We start from the raw sequence: 19,734 nt of genomic DNA on the forward strand, positions 1-19,734 counted from the left end.
ATGCAACTAATGTTGCATAAAATGCTCAAAAGAAATGTCATCTTTAACTTTATACCTTTTGGTGATCAGTTCATCTTCTTTTTCTTCTCACTTAACTATTCACAGTAACAGTAACGGACATTTTAAGCAAGGATGCCCAGACTTTTGCTTGCCACTGTATGCCTCCTAATTGCGATACATTGCATTGTAATGTCATTTGTAAAGTTTTATCATAAAATAAATTCCCGATTATTAGATACAAGTGGAGACAACTGTCCAATTAAACAGGTTCTTGTAGTTTAAGTAACTCAACTCAGATGTCAGCTGGCCTTATCTCAAGTATAATATTAGTGGTGTTTATAGTGTCACATATTTTTATGTTGACATTACTTCTGTTTTAAGTGTATCTAGTTTAAATTGTCTGTTTCGTGTGTTATAATGTTACTTAGAATTTAACTAAATATATACTAGTTATAGGTATGCATCAGTGCTCTAATCCTGTACTCGGTGAATTGAATGGACGCTTAAAATAAAAACTATATAAACAGAAACTGAGACATATGGTGGGTTCCAAGACCAAGCTCCAAAACCCTGTAGTACTGATGTCTTAGTGCATAATAGATGGAAGTCAAATTATAGTAAGTTTTAGTGACCATTTTGCAATGACTATACAGCATTGGTGTCTGTCACAGAGCACTCGGACTCCAGTTAAATTTTTGTTCAAGAGTGTTGCTGTGTGGAGTTGGCAGTGCTTCCTCTTTGGATTTTGGTATCTTTCCAAATTTGAAAGACATGCTCTTAGTCTGATTGTTAACTATAAACTGGCACAGTGTGAGGGAAAGACAGGGCTCTGTAATGATCGACATCTCATTCAAGACTGATATGTGGAACCCATTATTGCTTGAGCAGATGCCGGCTACCCATAACCCTTGAGCGTGTAAAGGTCTGCACAGAAAAATGATTAAAGCATGGGTTTTTAGGATTTTGATGCTGACTTTATAAATGCAGAGAAAGCCATCCTTAGCCCTTTCATCTTAGTTGTGAGCATCCGTCTAGAAAGATGATGCCTATTCTTCACTTTGTTTAAATCATCGGCCTGAATATTTTTGAACTTACAACTAAGAGCAATCCCTAAATGATAAAAATATGAAGTGAATAAATAAAAATGCTTTATCAATTCGTGTACAGTATAAGTTACCCACAATAGCAGCAATACAAGTCAACATGTTGCATAGGCAGAGCAAACTGAATTAATTTTGAATAAAATTGGAAATGTAAACAATATTTTTCTCCTTGGCTGGTTTTTGGTGCTGTAGTTTTGTGCTAACCTACAATAGACCAAGCAAAATGTATTGTGCTTGCAGCAGAGTTATATAAATACTTATCACAGGACTGCCACAAATACTTGCCAGGATGGCTTTGTTCTAGAGGAAAGCAGATATAAGTTTGAAAGAAAAGAAGTGGCACAATACTGCTTACAGTCATGTCAGATTCTTCATTGTTCTTTGATCAGTGAAATATATTCCCTTTCAGGTATGTACTTGTGCAGTCAGACTCCTGTCATTTTGTTTACTTATTTTAGAAGTTTGTCTTGACCCTGTTTTTTTTTTTTTTTCTTTTTTAAAGGTAACATTGTTTGCTGAAAGGTGTTTGTTTATTTATGAAAGGCATGTTTGTGGTGTTTATTGGCTACTGTCATGTTACAGTTGCTGTTCTAGCAAAGGTTTGATATGTTTTTGTGTGTATGCTACAGAATATAACATCCTCACCTTTAATGTAGTAGCTAGTCATTGATATGTAGGGTGGTGCATACTTTTAAGAGATTGCTGTTCTCTAGAGTTTCCTTTTGGGCAAATGCAATTTGCTCACATCTTTTTCAGATGTAACAAGTATAAGAAATAAACTTTTCATTTTACTATTATAGTTAAAAGGTCTGAATAGATAAAAAATATGTATAGTAATGATTCTTTTTGACATTTTTGCTGTACTGCAGTTATTTTACACAAAAGTAATTATTTTTTCATGAATCGGCTTATTACTGTTAAGTTCAACAGTCCTTCTCAACACCCATTTTCTAATCTATTTATCCAGTCAGGACTAGTGATAGCTGATGGCCAAATGCAAGACTCACTTACTCAACTGTTCAAACACATGCACACACCAATTGAATTTCTTTTGTTCATCAAAAATATACATTATTAAAGGGTCTGATAGCAGGTAAATATCTTTTGTTTGCTTTTGCAAATAGTTTCGTCTAATTTATTCTGCAGTGCTTTATTTTTATTGTCTAGTTAACTAGGAATGAAAATGTTCCATAGCTGTACATTATCATAAAGGTAGAATATCTAACTTCACTTAGAAATGAAAAAAAACCCAAAACATTTATTCATTCTTAAGTCATGATACATGAATGGCACTACAAGTAGTATATTATCAGTAATATTAAATTAGCCATGCCAGCAATGTTGATTCAATTTCATGTGTTGAGAGTGCAGATCATTGTGTTAATGACATCTTTGATCTAACATAAGAGCCATAACATTATGCTGTTAATTGTTTACAGTAGTAGCAAAGCTGCTGACATAACCTCTTTGCATTTTATTAAAGCTTTCCTTTGACAGCCTTCCTTTTTAAGTACCATAGTTAAATATGTCTTCTTGACATTGTTTGACCTTTTTGACTGTCTCTGTAGTTTTTTAACCATTTTTAAGTTCTTTTCCAGGATGCCTACACAGTCTGTTTAATTGATATTTTTACTTTTGTCCTTCAGTGCACAGTTTTATGACTACCAAGCTGACACATGAATTTGGTAAGTTTTACTTTGATTTCCTTTTTACTTTTGTCTGTATCTTTCTATACCTGTTAGATTTTCAGATTTTCTTCAAAGTATTTGTTTAGTAAGTACAGAATATTAGTCAATTCCATACTGTTTTTTTTTTTTCTCCCTCAATGTTTCATCACATATGTGTGCTACTTTGCATTCACTCTAGCGCAAAGTTGAACTGCAGTATCTCCGTCCATCAGTCCATACCATTTCAGCAGTGATGGCTCTACTTTCACAGAAGATAACTATGTTATCTTTTGGAGTTAAAAACACATTTTTGTTTTACATTTTGGTTGGATTGGTCACTGCAGTGATGCCACTGTGAGTGTGAGAGCCAAACTTTGATCTCTGAAGGAGGGTAAATTGCCATCGGTATGGGAAAGATTCTGTGCTTTTGGACTGGACAGTTTACAGCACACAGGATGTCAGTCCTCAAGTTTTGTTTTTGCAACAAATGAATGTACTTTTCCTTCTTAAATGTGTGTGTTTTTTTATTATATATCATTGACTTTCACTGCAAAAACTTTGAAGAGTGATGTACACTATAGCATACTGCTTTTAACTGCCACCATAAGCGTGAAAAGGGAAGCAGTGAGGATGCACCCTGTTTTTCTTGAATGCCTTGTTTTGTTACATACTATTAAAAAAGGGTGTCAGTTAACAGTCTCACACTTGAGCAAATACCTTGCTGAGAATAAACAACCTATTTTGTAAATCACTCTTATCAAAAGCAATATTATGGTTCCCCTGCAAGCCACAACATGCTTATGAACGTTATCTTGGTTATGAAAATGTTAATTATTACAGAAAAAAGTGAAATTTTATCTCATTGTTTATCTAACTTAATTAAAAAGGCAGTGGTCTGACCACGTGAATCTTAGTTGCCTTTCCCAAGTTGTAAGTTTATCAGCTTCCTGGTTAATAACCTCAGACTTCTTTATATAAAAGTTTAATTTTCAATGAGACTGTCAAAAACAGAGCAATGTATACTATGGAATACTAACTGATGACTCCATTTTCAATTTTGAGCATTTTGAATGATTGTTAATTTGCTTGCTTTATAAGAATAGTTACTAATGTAGAATATTAACAATTGCTTATGCTGTATTTTTAATTACCCACCATTTTCAGTCTTGCAAGTTTACAACAATCTGTAGTTGCAGATTCACCCATATACCAGAAAGAATCCAGAATTTAAAAAGTGTTAATTACATCATAGACAGAGTATAAGTAGGACAGCCCACTTATTAAGGTATAATTAGGCCAGGATCTACCTTGTTTTAGCTGGGGCCCTTTTTATCTACTTTTGGGGCTGTGAAACTTTTTAGGATGGAATGCATTCTTTAAATATTCCTCACATGAAATGTGCAATACTATTGTCAGTAATCACAGTTTTATTGTTGAAGGTTTTTTTTTTTTTTTTAGTTTGCAAATTTTTCATCAAGTTAATATTTCAAACTCTAAACCAGAGGTCTGCATTTCAGTGGCACTTGCCAGAAAGATAGGCAGCCCAGCTAAGAGAAGCATGATCTCCAAAACTAGTTGTGGAACCATAGCAGTTGCATGTTTTCATTCAAATTAAACAGAGGCCTTTTGTCCTCGCAGTAGATTTTTTTTGTCTTAATTGGACTCATGTAAGAACATAAAGAGGTCTGACAAATGAGATCATTCAGTACATCACCCACCTCTTTCTTAGTGTCCACATTCTTTAATGTGAATGCAAGTTAATTTGCTATATAAAATGTAGTAATGTTTCCTTTAAAACAACATTTAAAATTTGATGATTTACCAATAAAATAGCACAGGAGTGGCCAAATATTTATATTGCAAGGCAACATTACGGTCTTCTCTACCTGTTCAATGGAATAAATCCATACATCCATCTTCCTAATGTGCTTATCCTGGGCAGAGTTTTGGGGCAGCTGGAGCCAGTCCCAGCAAGTATTCGGAGTAAGGCAGAAGCAACATAATCTTTGTTTTAAAAATCAATTTAAGCTGAAAGAGAAACTTTAACAAGCTTGTAGATGATGCTCAATAATGCAACTTGATGTTGTACTGTTGTTTAAATGTTTCTGGAAAAGTTTCAAACTTGCTGCATTGTTATTACAGAATCCAACAGGACAGTGAATCCTTCCCTCCATTTTCTTCATTAGTTTTTCCTAGTAAGGTAATAGGAAGCTATCCTGTACCAGGGAGAAAGTATTCATATGTGGGAGATCAATTCTGAAGGAAATGCAGTGTAAAATAAAAAAGGAGGTTCAATAAAGAAAGAAATATGCAGCCCCTGTATTTGTTCAGGACTGAGTCCAGGGCCTCTTTTTTTACAGGGTCTCTCCAGTTACTGGTTAAGTTTAGGTCTGTTGGGAAAAATATCTCTTCCCTCCTCCCTGCCGATAAAGCAGTGCTTCTCAATTATTTTCTGTCATGCCCCCCCTAGGAAGAAGAAAACATCTCGCCCCAGCGACTATAAATAGTATCATTTGTCTATAAAATTGTTATAAGTACACCTCTGCATAACACTGTATCCTTATTAACGTATAAGAGAATAAAAAAAGAAAGAAATATGGACCAATTTACAACAAAGAATAGCTTTATTAAATGTAACAGAAAAGATTTAAAGTGCATTCTAAATTCAAAAAAAATTTAAAAGGAAAATAAAAAAGCATGTTCCCCGAGGTCAAACGCGCCCCCCTTGACGGAGCCATGGGGGGGCGCGCCCCACTATGTGAGAAGCACTGCGATAAAGTGACATGAAATTCCAGTAGGAATTTAGAAGTAACACCTGAACCTAATACCTAATAGAAGTGTTTACCCCTTTGTGTCTTTCTTGCTTCCAGAACTCCCTTGGTAATGAGAAATGTGGACAAATTGTTTTAATACTTTACTGAAGATGATATTAGGGTAAACCATTTACACAGCAGTTAGTCCTGCATTGGGTAGATCAGTGTTTTGTTATGTATAGTTGTATTTTTAATTGTATTTTGCTTCTTGTTAATTGAATGCCTATATGTTTGAAACATCACACCCATAAACTAAAGTGCTCTGTGTACTTAGCATTGCATGGCATGATTACTCTGATTCAAATATGTGTTTTTGTTATGCTACTCAATTTCTCTGCTTGCTGTTTACAATGTTACATTATGCAATAACTACATCTCTACTCCAGGGATGTTTTCATAGACAAGAAAAGTGTAACAGATACAATTTTTTACACTGTTAGTCAATTTTGACAAAACATGTTTAGTCATGTAGTACAGAGTGAGGCAGAAAGGATGGACGTTTTTTACAAAATCACAATATTGTTCATTTTTTCTTACAAAAAAAATTATTGAAAGATTTGAGTTCATATTGAAAAAGCATTTGACGATTTGTAGGGATGGAAATGCAGGTCTAAATGCAAAATACTCCTTACCGAACGATATCTGAGGTCAAGCTCAGAAGAATGCTTCCGAGCAGATCGACTTGGACTGCGCAGCAGGGCTAGTCGTACACTTTCCATATTTTTAAGGGTACATGCCATTCGTGTAGCCCCTGGCGGTCTTTTGTTCGTTAGTGTACCTCGTGTATGAAGTGCTTTAACCCAACCTAGGATAGTGTTACGAGCAGGAACAGCTTTATTTCTGTGGATATTGAAATGGCAACGAAACTCACGCTGAACTGCGGTAATAGATTGGTTGTTCTTGATAAAACAGTCCTAGGCAAAAACGCGGTGTTCTATTGTCCACGGCTCCATGGCTTCAACTAAAAAGAAAATAAAAAAATGCTAAGACTTCGCGAACCTAACACCACCTACTGCACATCTGTCACTCCACCTAGTGGTGAGTTCTAGCCATTTCAAAGACGTCCGTCCTTTCTGCCTCACCCTGTATATACAGTAGCAGTATGTATTTTATTAATTGAAAAATGACAGTATCTTTGTAGTGGTAACAATAGCACTTGTGCTTGAAGAGTTTTGCTTAACCTCTGTCTCTCATATTGTGCACACTGCAAAGTTTTCTTGCATTTTTTTCATAGGCTCACATTTTCAGGACATCCTAGGTATTTTTTTACATTAATAAATGTTTTAAAATAACATGCATGATATACTAAGAGGCTGCACTCTTTTAGAAATTTGCATGTAATGCTCTTTTTGTATTTTCTTTTAGCCTTGTTTTAATTTTTATTGTTTATACATTTGAATACTCTTCTATTCATTTGTAGCAAAAGTCTTATGTTAGACTGATTTTTGTGACAGATTTACCAAATAAGCTACTTTGAATATTTGAAGTTTATTTCTCTTTTCCATTATAGTACCTGTGGTATTTTCAGATATTTATTGCTTATGAAATGTTTGAATTAAAAGGTATATATTGCTTTATTGTAAACTCTATATGTGTGATTTAATTTCAGGTCCATGTTGGGGAATTCCTAAGGTTCTAACTTCTCGTCAAGGAGAAATAAAGTTCTCCTTCTTCACAAAATGGTATTCACATGAACAGAATTGCACTTGGCTGATTGAAGCTCCTGTGGGACAAATAGTTACTGTCAGGTGAGAGGAGATGTTGAAGGACATTTTATAACGAGAACAAGTGTAGCTAGTGGTTATTATTTTGAGTAGTACCGAAAAGATGGTAGTACGATGAACAAACTAGGTAGTTGTTTCCAATATTGGCAAATTAGGTTTTGTTACAATTTTTGGATATTTTTGTTTTACTTGATAATAAGTAAGTACTGTTTATTTTCATTGAAGGCAACATTTATTCTAAATCGTCAGCTTTCACTGTGATTGCTTTACTCAGAACTGAGACATTTTTACATTATCAGGCTTTGGTTTCTTTTGACTTCTTTAGAAATCAACAATTATTCCTTTTCCACTAGGTGAAGCACTGCATAGGAATTTAGTGCCTCTTATATTGTCACTGTAGTTTCTGCTTGTACCTATACCTATATATTTCATGCATTGTACTTTATATACTGCTCAAAAAAATTAAAGGAACACTTTTTAATCAGCGTATAGCATCAAGTCAGTGGAACTTCTGGGCTATTTATCTGGTCAGTTAAGTAGCAGAGGGGGTTTCTAATCAGTTTTAGCTACTTTGGTGTTAATGAAATTAACAGGTGCATTAGAGGGGCAACAATGAGATGACCCCCAAAACAGGAATGGTTTAACAGGTGGAGGCCACTGACATTTTTCTCTCCTCATATGTTTTTTCACTAGTTTTGAATTTGCCTACGTTCAGTGTCACTACTGGTAGCAAGAGGCAATACCTGGACCCTACAGAGGTTGCACAGGTAGTCCAACTTCTTCAGGATGGTACATCAATATGTGCCCTTGCCAGACGCTTTGCTGTGTCTCCCAGCACAGTCTCAGGGGCATGGAGGAAATTCCAGGAGACGGGCTGCTACTTTAGGAGAGCTAGACAGGGCCATAGAAGGTCCTTAACCCATCTTCAGGACCGGTATCTGCTCCTTTGGGCAAGGAGGAAAAGGATGAACACTGCCAGAGCACTACAAAATGACCTCCAGCAGGCCACTGGTGTTAATGTCTCTGACCAAACAATCAGAAAAGACTTCATGACGGTGGCCTGAGGGTCTGACATACAAACTACTGAGTACGATTTTGAGTTGCTGCAATGAAATTTTGGCAAAATGGACTAGCCTGCCGCATCATTTTTTCACTTTGATTTTCGGGGTGTGTATGAATTCAGCCCTCTGTAAGTTTTTAATTTTCATTTCCATTAAACGATGTGGCATCCTTTGTTCCTAATACATTACCCAGTCCATATCAGTAGAGATATCCAGCTGGATTTTTTCCCATTAAGATCTGATGTGTTTTTAAAGTGTACCTTTAATTTTTTTGAGCAGTTTATTTCATGTGTTTTATTTTCTCACTCGCTTTCATTGCAGTATTTAACACCTTTCTCTAATTTGCTATTATTAAGAGAAAGGAGAAGAAGAGGGGGGAGAAAAGTCCGGAGGCAGGAGGAGAGGAAGAAAGTAAAGAGAGTGTAACTGAGGGTAGGAACTTTGAATGTTGGCAGTATGACTGGTAGCTAGAGAGTTAGCAGATATGATGGAGAGAAGGAAAGTTGATATATTGTGCGTGCTAGAGACTAAATGGAAGGGGAGTAAGTCCAGGTGGATTGGAGGTGGATTCAAATTGTTCTATCATTGTGTGGATGGGAGGAGAAATGGAGTAGGAGTTATTCTGAAGGAACAGTAAGTCAAGAGGGTTTTGGAGGTGAAAAGAGTGTCAGGCAGAGTAATGATTATGAAAATGGAAATTGTAGGTGTGATGATGAATGTTGTCAGTGCATATGCACCGCACGTTGGGTGTGCAGTGGGTGAGAAAGAAGATTTTTGGAGTGAGTTCGATGAAGCGATGAACAGTGTACCCAAGGGACAGAAAGTGGTGATTGGAGCATATTTCAATGGGCATGTTGTTGAAGGGAACAGTGGAGATGAGAAGGTGATGGGTAGGTATGGTGTCAAGGAGAGGTTTGAAGAAGGTCAGAGGATAGTGGATTTTGCCAAAAGGATGGACATGGCTGTGGTGAATACGTATTTTAAGAAGAGGGAGGAACATAGGTTTATGTACGAGAGTGGAAGAAGATGCACACAGGTAGATTACATCCTATGCATAAGAGTTGATCTGAAGGAGACTGAAGACTGCAAAGTGGTGGCAGGGTAAATTGTAGTTAAGCAGCATAGGATGGTGGTCTGTAGGATAACGTTGGAGATCAAGAAAAGGAAGAGAATGAGGGCAGACCCAAGGATCAAATGGTGGAAGTTGAAAAAGGAAGACTGCAAGGTTGAGTTTAGGAAGGAGCTGAGACTGGCACTGGGTGGCAGTGAAGTTACCTGACAGTTGGGATACTTCAGCAGATGTAGTAAGGGTGACAGCAAGAAGGGTGCTTGGCATGACATCTGGAAGGAGGAAAAGGAAACCTGGTGCTGGAATGAGAAAATACAGGAGAGTATACAGAGGAAAAGGATGGCAAAGAAGAAGTGGGATAGTCAGAGAGATGCAGAAAATAGACAAGAGTACAAGGAGATAGATATGATGAGTTGTATGAGAGTTTGGACACTAAGGAGGGAGATTAGGTCCTGTACCGATAGACAGAGGGACTGAGCTGGGAAAGATGTGCAGCAGGTTAGGGTGATAAAGGATAAAGATGGAAACTTACTCACTTACTCCTTAAGTGAGGAGAGTGTGTTGAGCAGATGGAAAGAGTACTTTGAGAGGCTGATGAATGAAGAGAACGAGAGAGAGAAGAGGTTGGATGAGGTGGAGATGGTGAATCAGGAAGTGCAACGGATTAGCAAGGAGGAAGTAAGGACAGCTATGAAGAGGATGAAAAATGGAAAGGCCGTTGGTCCAGATGACATACCTATGGAAGCACAGAGGTGTTTAGGAGAGATGGCAGTGGGGTTTTTAACCACATTACTTAATGGAATCTTGGAAAGTGAGAGGATGCCTGAGGAGTGGAGAAGAAGTGTACTGGTGCCGATATTTAAGAATAAGGGGGATGTGCAGGACGGCAGTAACTACAGGGGAATAAAATTGATGAGCCACAGCATGAAGTTATGGGAAAGAGTAGTGGAAGCTAGGTTAAGAAGTGTGGTGATGATTAGTGAGCAGCAGTATGGTTTCATGCCAAGAAAGAGCACCACAGATGCAATGTTTGCTCTGAGGATGTTGATGGAGAAGTTTAGAGAAGGTGCTGCATTGCGTCTTTGTGGACCTGGAGAAAGCATATGACAGGGTGCCTCAAGAGGAGCTGTGGTATTGTATGAGAAAGTGGGGAGTGGCAGAGAAGTGCGTAAGAGTTGTACAGGATATGTATGAGGGAAGTGTGACAGTGGTGAGGTCTGCGGTAGGAACGACAGATGCATTCAACATGGAGTTGGGATTACATCAGGGATCAGCTCTGAGCCCTTTCTTATTTGCAGTGGTGATGGACAGGCTGACAGATGAGATTAGACAGGAGTCCCCGTGGACTATGATGTTGGCTGATGACATTGTGATCTGTAGCAATAGTAGGGAGCAAGTTGGGGAGACCCTGGAGAGGTGGAGATATGCTCTAGAGAGGAGAGGAATGAAGGTCAGTAGGAACAAGACAGAATACATGTGTGTAAATGAGAGGGAGGTTAGTGGAATGGTGAGGATACAGGGAGTAGAGTTGACGAAGGTGGATGAGTTTAAATACTTGGTATCAACAGTACAGAGTAATGGGGACTGTGGAAGAGATATGAAAAAGAGAGTGCTGGCAGGGTGGAATGGGTGGAGAAGAGTGTCAGGAGTGATTTGTGACAGACGGGTATCCGCAAGAGTGAAAGGGAAGGTCTACAGGACGGTAGTGAGACAAGCTGTGTTATATGGGTTGGAGACAGTGGCACTGACCAGAAAGCAGGAGACAGAGCTGGAGGTGGCAGAGTTAAAGATGCTAAGATTTTCACTGGATGAGACGAGCATGGATAGGATTAGAAATGAGTAAATTAGAGGCTCAGCTCAAGTTAGACGGTTGGGAGACAAAGTCAGAGAGGTGAGATTGTGTTGGTTTAGACATGTGCAGAGGAGAGATGTTGGGTATATTGGGAGAAAGATGCTAAGGATAGAGCTGCCAGGGAGAGGAAAAGAGGAAGACCTAAGCAAAGGTTTATGGATGTGGTGAGAGAGGACATGTAGGTGATGGGTGTAACAGAACAAGATGCAGAGAACAGAAAGATGTGGAAGAAGATGATCCGCTGTGGCAACCCTTAACGGGAGCAGCTGAAAGAAGAAGAAGAACTGGCTGATTTCTTATTTTTAGAATATGCTGTCAGTTTAAAAATAAATAAATAAAAAGCTGTGGTGTTTTTTTGCACAAACTGTTTATCAGCTGTCCCAAGGTTCACTAAGGCTGTTAAACTGTCAGGATAGAAAAAGGTTTAGAGTTTGATCTCAATGACACCTAGACTTAGTGAACAGCAGTGTAACCTCTCAAATGTGATGGAGTCATATGTCTGAGAAAGGTAAAACTGGACAGAGCAGACAAGATGAAGCAAATGACAGATTGGCTGCCATTCCACCAGCAAGGGGTGCTTCTAGTAGGAGTCCTAAATTGTGAACTTTACATGTTTAAAGATACATAAAGGTGTTTTGTAGCTTGCATAAGTACTGTTAATTTCAGACACAGCTGTTCTGAGTCTGTGTTTTCAGTTTCAAAGTGGCAAAGAGCCAGAACCTGTCCCTACAGCAGTGAGTGCAAATCTGACACCAGACTTGGAAGTGATGGCATTCCATCACAGGATACACTTAAGCATACTTCCATACATATTAATACAAAGTCAGTTTGAGTGTGAGAAGAAACTGGACATCTTTGAGAAAACCCTTGTAAATACAGGGAGAATACAACATTGGCAGTTATCAGGCTAGGAACTGAATCTAATTAATTGAACTTGTGAGACTGCAGTGCTAAGCATTGTATGACATTTCCCTCTTTAATAAAATATTATGAATTGGGAACGATATACTGTAAATACTGCATTAATTTATTGATTTGTTTTTTTAATTTTTGCTGTTTATGGCTGTAAGCATCTTAGTGGTCCTGTTAATTCACAGGAGTGGTCGGTGATTAACATTGTGGAAGCTTTTTATATGGTCATCAGGCTTCTCAGTTAGTAACTTTAGCATCGCCCTTCTACACTCAGGCATTGTGCAGACCAGTTGTCTTTAGCATTTGCAGGCATTTTCAACCAATATCTGGATCTGTGCATTGTTTCTGTCTGCTTCAAGATAGAAACAATCAAAGGTCACTGGTCTGAATGACTACAGACCAGTAACTTTAACGTCTTTGGTAATGAAGACTTTCGAAAAATCTGACATTGTGGTGCAGCCATAATAATTTGGTCCTTACCATTCAATGAACTTAGGAGATGATCACATATTTTTGGAAACAGTCACCTGCTCACCTATCACTTGCCTTAAGTTCCTGGGCACTGTGTGACGATGTGGGTTCTGGCTCCACACTCCCATTTGATTTTTGGGAACTCTTGAACCCAACACCGTCGATAATGTTACCGAGTGAGCTAGTCAGTGGAGGCAAATAAACACTTGAGCAAGGGGTGGTGCAAAAAGTGCAACAGTGCTTTTATTAAAAACCAACAAAACAAGTGTTCATAAATAGTGCAGTTCTCTCCAAGTTCTTCAATAAATAAATAAATAATCCATTAAATGAAAACGAGGAGTAAAACCAAAATATAGAAAAAACAATCCTTTAAAACCAGAGGTTAAAATGTTCTTGTGGAAGCAGTCTTTAAAAACAACAACAAACAAATCCGGTGCATCATTTGTTAGCGTCTCACCTGCTAATCCCGTTTGGGCATCGCAGCAGGCAAGACGCTCTCTGCAGCTGCCCTCCTGAAACACACGCACGAGACTGGAGACCTCCCGATCCCTGGCTTCGGTATGGCACTCATCCCAGTCCCGGAGAACTTGGTTTCCCACAACGGCCAGGTCGCTCACGTTGGGGATTCCCACCACCAAGTCTCCCGACTTCCGCTGCCTTTCCATGGCCTTCATGCGGCCAGTCGCCTTCCCTGGTCACTCCCGCTACCTGATCGCTCAGCGGGAGCGACACCAACACAAACGCCTGGGTGTCGGCCTAACACCCAGCTTCCTCGCAGCTGTCTACGAGCGCTCATTCGCTCGCCCGTCCGCTCGCTCGCTCTTTGAGGCTCTCTCTCACCGACCTGCTTCCTCTACTGCTCCCGATAACCTCCGTCCTCTCCTCTCCTTTCACTCTCCGATCGTTTCTTTTTTCACCCCTTTAAAACCGACTCGCGCTTCTTTTAAAACGTGAGGGGCCATTCCAGCTGTAGCATTAGCCACGGGAGCAATCACGAATGTGGGCAGTTCATCACCTGTGCACACGGTGAGAAACGCCCACATCGACGATCGCCCGCTGCTCACACAACAACGCCTCACGAAGCCTCTCGGTGCAGTGATTATCTATTTAAAAATGGCCTTTACTCAACGAGCTGTGGACCCATAACACCACACACTGTGAAATCACAAGTCCTTAAGTGGGACAATACTGTCACATTAAGAAAGCCCATCAGAGAATGTTCTTTTTGTGTCAGCTGAGAAACTTCAGTCTCACTCAAGCAGTATAGGTCCGGCTCTACAAAACTATCATCGAGTCCATTCTGACCTCATCTATAACTGTCTGGTTTGGTACTGCCTCTATTCAGGCTAAGGCCAATCTACAGCGCATCATCAGAGCCTATGAAAGGATTATAGGCTGTAACTTACCACATATTGAAGTCCTATAAGAGTCCAGTGTAAGGAAGAGGCCCACAAAAATCATTACTGATCCCACTCACCCAAGGCATCACCTTTTCCAAAGACTTCCCTCCTGCAAACGTCTTTGTGCAAGGAGAGCTAAAACAGCACATCATCTAAACAGTATTTATCTATGTGCAATTATTCTGACTAATCCCAACTGAGCTTTTACTCAGCATCTATGTATACCTGGTATACACTAGAAAGCCAGGACATTTGTAATCCTACTATCACTTTATTTTTTGCATTGCCCTTGTGTGCTGCATCATATTTTAACATTTTATGTTTTGTCCTTTTATATTTATCTTTTGTATTCTGTGTTATCCTTGTATTTTACACCAATACTATCAAGACAAATTCCTAGTACACATTAGTGTACCTGGCCAATAAAGTATGTTTTGATTCTAAACAAACAAACTGGTAAACATGTCTATACCAATTTGTACCACAACAATGTCTACCTTAATAGTAAAATTGCTGATTAGAAATGTTACTTTAATATTATTTTTGACCCTGTCATTATGAGAGGTTCTCTGATTTCATCTCTAATTGCATCTCATTCTTCTTCCCAGTTTTTCAAGCTTCAATGTATCCTGTTCTTTGGAATGGCTATCTGTGGAAACCCCACTGTTAAAGCCTATCACTCTTTGTGGCTCTGTATTGCCAGAACCTCTTGAGCTCCTTGGAGGAAATGTTTCTATAACCTACCACTCGAGACTACTGCATGGTTCTGGATTTCGTTTGACATACATTAAAGGTATACCCATTTTTGTTTAAGTTAGATAAGTGACAGATCCTTCTGAGTCATTCATTTATATGTAATAAATGTGCTGTCATTTATTATGATCAGTGTATGTGTGAACACATTAGATAGATGCAGCCGCACACATTTTTTAATTTTGTAGTATAACAGCCACAACTTTTGTTGAAAAATGTCTTTTCTATGAACAGTTGAAATTTTGTTTTCTTGTAGGTTATCTGGACTCAGAAAAGTGCATGCAGGATGAATTTCTTTGTGCAAATCGGAAATGTGTGCCAAATGCTTGGCATTGCAACCAACAAGATGAATGTAAAGACAATTCTGATGAATCTGACTGTCCTCTGTCTTACAGCCCTCCAACTAGTCCCTTCTTACAAAGAAAGACTTGTCCCATCTCAACCATTCCCTGTGACAAATACACAAAACTAGAGCAGCCCCATTGCATATTTGTCAGTCAGATATGTGATGGATTCGCTGACTGTCCAGGAAACACTGATGAAAATAACTGTCCCCCAGTTCAAGAGGGCCCCTGTGGAGGGAGGCTGACAAAATTTTATGGAGTCTTTTCGTCACCACGTTTTGCTATTCCTGCAAACTATCATCAAAATAGGGCCCAGGAGTGCATATGGGAGATTGATCCAGGGGATACAAGAAAGTTGATTCTTAATCTGGTTTCTGTTGATCTTGAAGCCAGCGACAGCATTGAAGTTTATGACATGGGAGACTTGAAGGAAGATCATCTACTTCGCATGGTTAGAAATTTTTTGTTCCATTGTGGCAGTGGTTTGATGTTTGTGGTAAATGTATATACAACTTTTTTTTTAAAGAATGTATTTTGTTGTTTTATTTTGGTATTACAAAATATTAATTTTATTGATAAGTACGTACTAGGGAATGCATGGTTTTAATAGTGGATATTCATGGTCATAACTTGTATATACAGACATTGTAGATTGGAACATTAGAAAAATTTTGTCACAAATTGGCCATTTAGTGCAACAAAGCTCTTCAATCCTGTTCACCTAGTTTCTCCAAAATAAAATTGTTTGTTGTGATGCTTTCTAAAGTTCTACTGTCAACACACTGCCTGGCAATATTTCCATGTGTCTGTGGTTCTCTGTGTGATATGCAGTGTCAAATTGAAATGAAGCAGGCTCTGGCCGTAAAGATATATACATGGTCTTTAATGATGCTTGTGTATGCACTCTGCTGATACTAAGAGACTTAATCTGTGACAAGAAAACATTACCAACACTATTACACTATTGCCACCAGTTTGTACTTATGATTTCGACCCTAGTCATCAGCATGTCACAAATAAATCAAAATTTGTTATACCAGGAATCTTTAGCCTAAGCTTACTGTTCTTAGCTGACATGAGTGGAACCTTGTGTAGTATTTTGCTACTGTAAGATGTCATTCTAGTCCCAAGCTGATTGGAACGATTCCATCATTAAAGTTTTGGCTAACATTTTAAAGGTGGATGCCCTTCCTGACACTTTTCCTGTCTATTTATTTGGGCGTTGGACTGGTTTGCAACCCTGCCCCGCCCTCCCAAACCCCCAATGGCAAAATTAAATAAAGTTTAATGATGATCAGGAGATAACCCTTAGAGTAGACTGTGGATGGAACAACTAGAGTATTGTGTGATCAAACAATTAAGGTGAAGGATAAAAGTAAGGATTTTAGAACAGTCGTAAGACCAGCAGTAATGTATGGAGCTGAGACCCTGCCAGTAGAGGAAGCACAGGAAAAAAGTTAGATGTGGCAGAAATGAGCATATTGAGATGGATATGTGGAATTACTAAAAAAAAAAAAAAAAAGGACAAAATAAGAAATGGGACAATGAGAGGTACAACAAAAGTGGGAGAAATGTCTAAGTGATTACAGGGAAGGAGGATAGACAGTTAATATGTGGGCAAAAGAGTGACAGGAATGGAAGTACAGGGAAGGAGAAAGAGAGGGAGGCCAGAGCAGAGGTGGATGGATAAAGTAAAAGGGCTTGACTGGTGAGGAGGTTCAGGACCAAGCTGTTTGGAGAAAGTTGATCAAGCACATCAACCCCACATGAAAGTTGGAATAGATGAAGAGGGAGATGAAGAAGAAGGTGGCATTGCAGTCAGTTGGCTAATGTTAACATAAAACCATTATAAGTCTACTATTCATAGCCTGATTGGATATGAATGGAAATTGTTCAGTTACAATCACTGGGCAGTCAGTTGGATGAATCCGTAGTCTAAATTACTGCAGTTATTTAGTTCAAATTTGTGTTGAAACTAATGCATGTCACTTTTTACTTTGCATTTTTCAGATAAATGATTTAAGCAACAACAAACGAGTGACAGTCGAGTCCACTTCTGGCCATATGTCAGTGGTCTATCGTTCTGAAGCTGGCAGTTCTACTCGTGGATTTAATGCAACTTATCAAGTGTCAGGCTATTGCTTGCCATGGCAATTGCCTTGTGGAGGTGGTAGCCTGGATTGCTATTCACACCAGGAACGCTGTGATGGCATCTGGAACTGTGTGGAGACAGGCAAAGATGAAGAGGGCTGTGGAAACTGTGGTCCTGGCATGTTTCCTTGTGGGGGTATTCGACAGAGTCACCCAGGAGGTGTGACAGGAACCTGCTTCTCAGCAGCTGAGCGCTGCAACTCTCAGTCCTACTGTACTGATGGCACAGATGAGAGAAATTGCCACAGTTGTCAGCCGGGCACATTTCACTGTGATGCAGAAAGGTATGAAGCCTTGTTACATTTTTTTTAATTCACCAGTGTGGCCCACCACCCATAAAACTCTGCATAATTAAGTGCAGATTATTTCACACTTTTGTGGCCTAATGGTGGACATTTTAATGATGCAACTTTTTATGTAACATTTTGTTTTTCTTAACAAAAGTGATATGTGCTGGAGACTAGATAGTAGCACACTAAAACTGGCAAAGGTATGTGAACTCTTTCAGTTAAGAGGTTATGTCCTCTGTGTGTGTGTGTGTGTGTGTGTATACAGTGTACTGATAACTTAATGACAGGTAATGTGCTCTTTGCAATGCAGTTTTTAAAATCAATAAAATAAGAGTATTTGTAGTACTGTACCATTTCTGATCTTCATAAAAAAATAATGATCTTTAATGTCATGTATTTCTTATTAATAACACTAGACCAATTATCAGCTGAAATATTGTAATAAAGGTTATATTACCAAAATGTATCAGTTACTGTAAACATATTATTAAATCCCAAATGCCTTGTATTTCCTTGTCCTCAGGTGTGTTTTTGAGACTTGGCGTTGTGATGGTCAACCAGACTGTAAGGATGGCACTGATGAGATGAATTGTTCATTTACTGTGCCACGGAAGGTCATCACAGCAGCGACAGTGGGCAGTCTCATTTGTGGTCTTTTACTTGTCATTGCCATGGGCTGTACGTGTAAGCTGTACTCCCTACGTGCCCGCGAATACAGGTTAGTCTGCTGCCTATCCTTTTCTTATGGCTGGTTATGTAAGTAAACACTGCTTGAGTTAATATCAGTTTAGTCTTTCAGGGAATTTCTTATTTTTAACTGATGTAATGTAATTTCCAAATTTTCTTTGTAGTGTTGTTGTTTTTACAATATTTGTTGTTTAAGCTGGGATGCACTGATTTTTCACTAGGGGGTGTAGACTGTGCCAGGTGACACCTAAATGACTGTCTCTAAAATTCTGTGCAGTGTTTCGGGCTGAAATCAACAAGTGGGTACCCCTGCAAGATGAATCAAATCAAATTGAGTTACTTTTGGGACCCCAGTAGTACCTGTTAACATGCTGCATCAAACAGCCAGGTGTCCATTTGCTGCATTGTTTAAAGTATGATCAGTTCTCTGTTAAGGAGCTCTATCCATCAAGTCACCCAGGCGCTTTTGGGGGTCTTAATCTAGCCCTGAATACTGAACTGGGTGACACCACTGCTAAGACGGACAACTTGTTTTATTGGTTCGTGTTTTATGTTTTATATATGATTGGCAAGGACTGAAGCAAACACAAGTTGTAAAGATAATATAAATATGGCACATTGGTGATAAATGGGAATTGAAGTATTTGAGAGAGAAATTGTCACAGGTACAGAAGACATAAAACACAAGGTGTACTACAGTATATTTAGTTAGCCACATGTGGTTTCAAATAGCCATATTTTCTATAACTTGTTTTCCTGCTTCATCTGCACAAATGCATTACTTCAAATATATCTTCAATGAGTGCTCACAGTTGACACTTAAGATTTCACAAATTTGAACCTTTGCAAGCATTCCCAGGCCGTGTATAGCATAAAGGTAAGCAACATCTAGGAATGAGTGGAAATAATAAGGACACATCATAAAGTCCAATTTGTACAACCCACATTAATAATAAAGGTTTTAAGTTTGATGCAGATGTGTTTATAATCTAGTACTTTATTAATTTTCGTGCTATATTTTGGCTTTCAAGCATGTGTGCCATGCCCTCCATTTCCATCGTTTGGCAAACTTTAGATATTTCAGTATTTGTTTGCCAGTGCTAGTTTTCATACATAGCCAAGCATACATTACTTACTGTAGAGCAGGGCTGAGCAATCTTTTTTGGTGGCTGGCCGAGTTGTCAATAATGACTCATGCAGTGGGCCATTTATAAACCATGTAGTCTAGCACATACAGGTGTTGGACATAAAATTAGAATATCATGACAAAGTTGATTTATTTCAGTAATTCCATTCAAAAAGTGAAACTTGTATATTAGATTCATTCATTACACACAGACTGATGTATTTCAAATATTTATTTCTTTTAATTTTGATGATTATAACTGACAACTAATGAAAGTCCCAAATTCAGTATCTCGGAAAATTAGAATATCA

At 38.6% G+C, this 19,734-nt stretch overlaps 1 protein-coding gene across 1 annotated transcript in view; it reads left to right on the forward strand.

Moving 5' to 3' along the window:
• The window catches only part of lrp10 (low density lipoprotein receptor-related protein 10), a 33,214-nt gene that overhangs the window by 7,203 nt on the left and 6,277 nt on the right, over positions 1 to 19,734 (forward strand). The window contains exons 2-7 of the mRNA XM_039746323.1: positions 2,750 to 2,788; positions 7,193 to 7,331; positions 14,681 to 14,865; positions 15,082 to 15,620; positions 17,180 to 17,604; positions 18,134 to 18,328. Of these exons, the coding sequence (XP_039602257.1) occupies positions 2,750 to 2,788; positions 7,193 to 7,331; positions 14,681 to 14,865; positions 15,082 to 15,620; positions 17,180 to 17,604; positions 18,134 to 18,328 (1,522 nt within the window). The remainder of the gene's footprint in view (positions 1 to 2,749; positions 2,789 to 7,192; positions 7,332 to 14,680; positions 14,866 to 15,081; positions 15,621 to 17,179; positions 17,605 to 18,133; positions 18,329 to 19,734) is intronic.

The sequence above is a fragment of the Polypterus senegalus genome, chromosome 1, assembly GCF_016835505.1.
Source record: "Polypterus senegalus isolate Bchr_013 chromosome 1, ASM1683550v1, whole genome shotgun sequence".
Lineage (NCBI taxonomy): Eukaryota > Metazoa > Chordata > Cladistia > Polypteriformes > Polypteridae > Polypterus > Polypterus senegalus.